Below are 7,500 nucleotides of genomic sequence, written 5' to 3'. Positions count from 1 at the left end.
ATTCACTTCATTGCATACCATATATTCTAGCAAATTCAAAAATACATCTAAACTCCTAAAACAACAAAATAAATGTTTGTGTTACTCTTAGAAGATTACAACAAATAGGATGAATAAAAGTTACCAAACCATTTTCATATATTAAATACACTCACTCTGTAATCACACAATCTAAGTAAAATCCAAACGCACCTGGTTATCCAAGTTCTTCAGTTCTCGCAGTAACTTGTCATTCTTCTTCAGCGTGTGAATGGATTTCCGCTTCTCCCAAGACGCCAATCCCAACTGGTCGAAGATAAGCCTCCCTTGTTGGAACACAGACCGCGACTCCACAGGGGTTGGACAACGGACTTCTGGACACACCATGCTGAGAGAGGGAAAAAAGATGATTAATAAATCAGTACAATGCCATAAAACAGCAATACACTGGCACAGATACACAGCTAACTTTTATGAGAATGGCATGACTTGCTACTTGGAAGCCCTGGCCATTGTAAAATGCATCTTACAATGTATGTGTTTAGTTATGTATATATGACGAATCAATGCACCTAACTTTCTACAACAGATTTACAAGTTTAATTCCTTGGTTAGACATGAGTACTGAAATAAACAATGAAAATCTGTAAAAACATATACAACTTGTAAAAGAATTAACAAAAGCCTTACTGACAGACCCAATACAGACTGCAAATAATAAGATGCAGTTATTACACATTACAGAAGTTAACAATAAACACTATCACAACTACATGTGTATGCATGTTTTTATATAAGGGTATGTGCATGTTATTTTAGTATATGTATAGTTTGGGTTACAATGGTATACATGCAAGAATGTACACAACAATAGAAGACTGAATGAATCTATGTATTACTCTGACCATGGACACTTTTCCACTTACTTCATATCTGAAGAGTGTCTGCAGAAGAACTCGTTCTCCACATTACGCTGGTTGAGGATGGTTGAAATAGCATCGTGCTGAGACTCGATGGGAAGTGTTGGAGGAGGGCCTACAGCTTCATTCAGTGCATGGCCAAACTGCTCCAGCACTTCTGGGCTTGTGTGACCCACATAGTTCAACAGCTGGAGAAACAAATTTCAACATATTCAACATGAATAACACTTTGCATGAAGCAAAACTAATTTGTATATAAAAAAGATACAAGTGTCTATACAGATATATAATGATGAGCCAAAAATACTGAACAAGCCGACAGCTAATTAACAACACATTCCATCTCCTTGTCCTACAAAAATTCCAGTAACATACATCATCCAAGTTGTCCAGGTCCTCAGCAGAATCTTCGTGTGTCGGCAAAACCCCTGGTGGTCGGTGCCTGAGGGTGTGCCTTGGGGGGGATGTCACGACAAATGAGGAAGACATGATATCATCGCGGCTGTCAGTGTGGTGCTCCAAGCTGCTTGCCGAACTGAACTGAACCCCTAAACCTGTGTAACCAGGAAGTGGTGGAGGGGCTCCAGGTGTAGCCTGTAAAAGAAATCATGAAAATGACTGATAATGATATGAAAATAAAACCAACATTATTCCTAATAACTATAATAATTAAGAACATCATATTCATTATAATCATTAGTGATCACAATAATGATGCAAGTAATTATCATATCAGGAATCTTACAATAACCACAATACTAAGTAATAATACACTGAAAGACATTGCACCAAAATGAGATATCCATTTGAAAAAAGACAAAATCACTCACCCCAGGAGACATGCTTGGTTGCTGCTGTGCTTGTGCTTGTAACTGCTGCGACTGCTTCATCTGCTGGTGGTGGACATGAATGGCTGGGTCAGCTATGCACTCACTTGGTGGGGCATAAAGAAGGGTAGCGTCCCATGAGAACTTTCCAGAGAGATCCCTCAGGATGAGTCTCACCTGCAGATGAAAAGGTCAAAACTTGTCACCGACAATCCTTCCTCTCTTTTAGGTACTTCATATAAAAACACACATTTTCCTCCATTTCCAAAACATACTTGGAATGAGTACAACTTTCCCCCAACAAAATAAAAATACCTCTGAATTTGGTGTCTTAAATCCTGCAGTGGCAGCCCCTCCTGGAACCTGAAGTGCTGGAAGTTGTACCAGAGACAACAAGCATGATTGATTGAGGGCAAAGAGCTGAATGTGCGGCGACAGGAAAACCTCAGATGACAATTCATCTCCAGAAAGGCCAGGGACATCATCTCCTTCAACCACCAATGAGGAAAGGCGTTGTGCTCCCACACCCAGGGGGAAATGCCATAAATGGTTCATGATGTGACTTGTGATCTGGAATACAGATAATATTATATATCTAATTATGAATGGAAAAACACTCTACTGTGTTGATACTATGGTAGAAAAACCCACAATGCACAAATTAAATTTATTGAAGAAATTTAGTTTGTGCATTGTGGATTTTTCTACCATATCTAATTATGTAATTACTCATTTATTTATTCAATTAGGTCTATACCTGACTTAATTTCTAAATACCTTAAAATCAGAATATTAGCATACTTTTAATCTCATATACTCGAATTTCACTTCATTCTTACCGATCTTGCAGCTAGTTTTATGGTAGAAGTGCAAGAGGCAGGGAAGGAAGACCTCTTGAGGGAGTCTCCCCAGGTTGAAGAATCCACGCTCCCACTCCTGCCCAAATCTTCCCGAACATGGCTTTCAAAATCCACAATTTCAATGTTGGGTGATTTTATATGATTGCTCTTTTTGCCACTGGTAATAATGTGAAGCACCTGGAAAAATACATCAAATCTACACAGTCCCACAAACTATCAGAGTAAACAAGCTGAAAACACAAAGACCATGAGGGCTTTACATGTATATTGCTCTCTCTATGATAACCAATTCATACATTTACAATAATTTTTGGTTGCCAATTCTATATTACCACATAAACCCCAAACCTACTTTCCTAAAAATAAATCACATCTTCCATACAATAAAGTATATCAAGCAAATTACTGTTCCACAATAAGAAATACATCTCTCAATTACACCCAACCTTATATCTAACAATAAATATACACAATATCATAGGTAAATCTTTATTCCACTCAGCTCTCTCTACAAACCTTGAATACATGTTGAAGTAGAGTCTGTTTGTCTTGCATAGGTTGAATAAGTACTTGTTGAGGCATGCGCATGACCCACTCGGCCAGGCAAAAGAGGCAAGAAAGCACAAGGTGTTTCCCATCGGTACTGACTGTGAGGCTGTTGTCTGTTCCGATAGCTCCTAGTGTCTGACAGAGTACCTAAGAAATGAAAGGAAGACATAAATTAGTGCTATGGGTTTGGCAGGCTTCTAAATCATTATTGTATACATTTACTTATGAATCTAAAGAACTCTCAAAACATTAATTCACTTCAAAACTTACATGGGGGTGAAAGACGATATATCAGACTTTCAAGGGCCCCATCAAAACATCAAACTTCTAGAACTTGGATAGCCAGTAACTATATCAAACATACATTTCCATTTCTTCAATAACAACGAAAATCAGACAAACTTACCTGAATAATTCTAACTGGTACATCTGGATAATGTGTGAGGAGAGCTTCTGCATGGTCGCACATGAGCAGGAGTAGGTCAGCTGCTATCTGACCCACCAAGCGTCCAATCTGTTGATCAGGTAATTCAATAAACATTTGCACAGCTGATAAATGCTTTTACTGGTCATGAAGATTTCTCCCTATATTCAAACACTTATTGCAAATTGATATAATAATCTCTGAAGGATGTAAAAGACTTTAATAACACCATTCTTGGGTCAACTGCAGAATAAAAGGAAAGATTTATCTTTACTTCTGTCTTTAGAAATCACCTATCAAGATTATTCAAACCTTTTTGTTACAAAGTGTGAAACCTTCCTACCTTTCCCCATCAAATTCTCTTGCTTACTTCCATCTACTTTTCTCTGAAAGTGTTCTGTTTATTTTGATAGTATATTCATAACAGAAAGTAATTTTTACTCTAATTCTATAGCACTTTACTCAGAGTAATGTTAAGAAACAAAAACAACTAAACAGATAATTCATATCATTGCAATATTCAAATAAAAGTAAAAACTACATAAACATCTTACATATATCATCTACAATGCTACACATTAATGTATGTTGGCAGCAGAGGATCATATTAACCATTATAATTCCCATTCATAGAAGAACAAGCATAATCCTGCTAACAATCTAATCTATGAACTGTAGTCTATTCAACAAACTTTTTTCAACCTACATTTCTAGTCAAGAAAAAAATAATAATAATAATTGAAAAAGAAAAATACATATTCAGTATTCTGTGAATATAGTGACATAATACTCGTATATCAAATAGTTCAGTAATTCATAATATCTGATTTTGATTCAGTTCTCTACTTAACATTAATATTTCTTTAGAAAGAATAAAATAAATAAATACATCTAGAAGGGCTTTTAACTCTTCCAACAGAGTACCTATTCCAAGTGGACTTAATCTTAGAACACAAAATATATGCAATCAACCTGCTTTATTAGGAATTCAGAGGGTGCAATATGCAGCATGGCAACCTTCCGCAGATTATCAATAATTAGTACTGTTAAGTTTCAGATACCAAAAAAAAATCTATTACCTTAAAATCTTCTGCTTCAAAACAATTGAATACATAAAATTGATAACCAAAAAATGACAAATACATATACAAGCATGTTATGAAGATAGGCCAAGTAAAGAGCAGACTTCAAAGCAACGGCTGGGAAAATGCCTCTCAAAAGCTCTAGTTCAAGAAGCCATTTATTAGGATGAAATTACAAAGCAGAAATTGGAATTCCTGAAACGATCAAAGTTTCAAAAAAGATCCATTCCTCAGGATTTGTTATTGTCATCTGAATCCTACAAGTTATGATTAAAGAGTCTGCAGGATTATGCCGCAAAATTAAAAAAAATCTCAAAAGCCTTATTCAGTTTCTGCAACTGATTGATCATCTGCCGCCTTGTACAATCAGTCAGGGATCTAACATGCTGTGGATGGGGACATGCCTCATAAACAATGATACAAAAAAGAAAAAAAAGACTGGGTGTGGTATGCTTCATGTATGGGAGTGTGCATATGTATGGGCTTGTCTCGGTGTCTATGAGTGTGAGACTGAGTATGGGTATAAGATTAAGAGTGTAAAGAAGTGTGTGAAGATGAGAAAGAGACTGAGAATAAGAACAAGTGAGAGGAAGCATGACACTATATGATAGGGTGTGTGAATGTGAAAGTCTAAGTGTAAGGCTGAGTGTGCTTGTGTGTGCATATTTCAATATGTAAAATATAATACATACCTGCTTCTGCTATTGTGTATTTGCATTTAGTTTCTGTGTTCCTATGTGTTTACATGCCTTTCTGTGTGCAAATGTGTATGTGTACATCCTTTATCATACATGATTTTCTACTTGTCTTGAATAAACTTATGATATATATATACATATATACATATATATATATATACATATATAGATATATTCGTACATATATACATACATATATATTAATTTGTATGTTAATGTTGTTAAATGTCTTTTCATTTTTGTACATGCACTTTCAGTGTGAAGATGTTTGTGCTCCAATATACATGTCAGTATGTGCTGGTATGTGCATACTTAAATTACATAAATACAAAAATACTCATTTCATATCTGGAATAATTCTATCTAAAACTGCAATGAACTCTAAAGGCCATCAAATGGTTAATCTGTTTTATAAGCATTTTACCATCCAATCCATCTCCCTTTCTACAATATCTTATTTCCATTATGAAAAAAATACCCATAAAAACAGGATATTAATAAAGAAATATATAAATAAACAGACAAATAATTCCATTAGTTTAGCTTACAAAGGACAGCACCTTCCACAACCACAAGTAAGATTAGATCCATTCATGATTGCTGCCCTCCCCAATCTCTCCCCGACACTACAAGACACACACGGCAAAATATACCTCAGCACTCTGGGCCAGATGCTTAGTTGGGTGCGTTGAAGGTACTGCTTGCTAGAATGCAAAACACTCATCAGTTCTGGGTCATGCTTTACTGCTCAAATGCCCTCATTGCCCAGAGTAAGATGTAGAAAATGTGTAGTAAAATAAATACACGCCACAAAGTAGTGCCATCATTCATCTCAAGAAAGGTACTTCAATTTAAAATGGTTTGTGAAAAGACAATGAGTTTTACAATTCAATAGTTTTCAAATTACTACACACAGGTGTTTCATGGTGATGATTTCACAAATCAGAATAATGGTGACACAAACTTTGCAATCCAAAATTAGTGTTTTCAATCAAATTTACCTACACATTTTTCACATACAATATATAGTTAGCAGTAATTAGCCTATATCTTATCTTAACAACAAATTGTAAACTACAGAATAAAAATTACAAACAACATATATTCAGCAAAGCAATTAAAATGCTGTAAGCATAAAACACACTAAATTCATGCAAAAATTTCTTGTTACAAAGTAATACTCTGAAGGCATGCATAGTAATTTTATTAAAATAAAATACATGATTTTAAGCTCAAGGAGAATTATGAATGTGTAAGCATGAACTATTCCTCCAACTTCCAAGGTAATCTTCTGGTAAGTTAGTAGTATAAAAAGTTTAAACTACACTTGATATAGAAAAAAATAATGACAGGGAAAAAAGCTACTTATCAACATTTAGTCAAACAAACAATGCAAAAAAACTCAATACTGTCCTATTCCATCAGTCTTACTACGCCTAGAGGCCTCCTATCCTGTTTTACCTTCAAGGACGCAAGGAGGACATTTATAGCCTCGTTGACCTTCGTGTGGAAAGTCTGATTGGCCAGCTCATGGTAGAGGTAAAGGGCAAGCGTGCACAAGGCCAGCGACCTGGTGCGCCACCAGCTGTCCTTCTTCCCGCTTTTCAGTAACACGTTCACCAAGTGATCCTGTAAATGGAACGGAAGAGATGCATCATTTCCATTCCTTCCAATAATAATAGCCTACAAAACATACATAAAAATCTCAACAGTGGAAAACTGTATATACTACTAACATCCTTATTCATGCATAAATCAATTCTAGCAAAAGTTAGCAGGCTAGACACATCAACATTCTATAAAATGCTTAAACACCTTAACAAACCTTAACATCTGAGCAGTTCATTAGAGCAAGATCCGTGGCAGAAGGCTGAAGGACTGGCATGGACGGGTAAAGCGATGAGAGCGGCAGCAAAGATCCAAGGAGACTTAAGGCCTCTAGACGCGGTGACTGCTGTAAGAAGCGTATCAAAATATTTGTCAGATGAAAGCATCCCTTAGAGAGTATGTATAACGCAATCAAATTTTCAAATACATTTTCATCTCAGGTGGATATCCATCCTCCAAGTTTATGAACTGAATTTCGGATGAACAAAAAACTCCAAAATATACATACAAACCCTAGCAAAATCAACTTACAAATAAAATCAGCTTGATTCAA

The 7,500-nt window shown here is 35.8% G+C and overlaps 1 protein-coding gene across 6 annotated transcripts in view; it reads right to left on the bottom strand.

Annotated features, from left to right (window-relative positions):
• LOC113809981 (ral GTPase-activating protein subunit alpha-1) overlaps positions 1 to 7,500 on the bottom strand; it is a 48,255-nt gene that overhangs the window by 17,662 nt on the left and 23,093 nt on the right. For 5 of the 6 annotated variants that reach the window (XM_070133531.1, XM_070133534.1, XM_070133533.1 and 2 more), the window contains 11 exons: positions 7,165 to 7,293; positions 6,801 to 6,968; positions 5,993 to 6,043; positions 3,542 to 3,649; positions 3,103 to 3,282; positions 2,566 to 2,763; positions 2,042 to 2,296; positions 1,730 to 1,903; positions 1,275 to 1,493; positions 906 to 1,087; positions 193 to 367 (listed from right to left, as the gene is read on the bottom strand). In XM_070133531.1, coding sequence (XP_069989632.1) covers positions 193 to 367; positions 906 to 1,087; positions 1,275 to 1,493; positions 1,730 to 1,903; positions 2,042 to 2,296; positions 2,566 to 2,763; positions 3,103 to 3,282; positions 3,542 to 3,649; positions 5,993 to 6,043; positions 6,801 to 6,968; positions 7,165 to 7,293 — 1,839 coding nt within the window. The remainder of the gene's footprint in view (positions 1 to 192; positions 368 to 905; positions 1,088 to 1,274; positions 1,494 to 1,729; positions 1,904 to 2,041; positions 2,297 to 2,565; positions 2,764 to 3,102; positions 3,283 to 3,541; positions 3,650 to 5,992; positions 6,044 to 6,800; positions 6,969 to 7,164; positions 7,294 to 7,500) is intronic. The other variant, XM_070133532.1, reaches the window with a different exon arrangement.

This window comes from Penaeus vannamei, chromosome 2 (assembly GCF_042767895.1).
Source record: "Penaeus vannamei isolate JL-2024 chromosome 2, ASM4276789v1, whole genome shotgun sequence".
Lineage (NCBI taxonomy): Eukaryota > Metazoa > Arthropoda > Malacostraca > Decapoda > Penaeidae > Penaeus > Penaeus vannamei.
The sequence above is the reverse complement of the archived record's forward strand: the minus strand, read 5'-3'. Positions and strand labels throughout refer to the sequence as shown.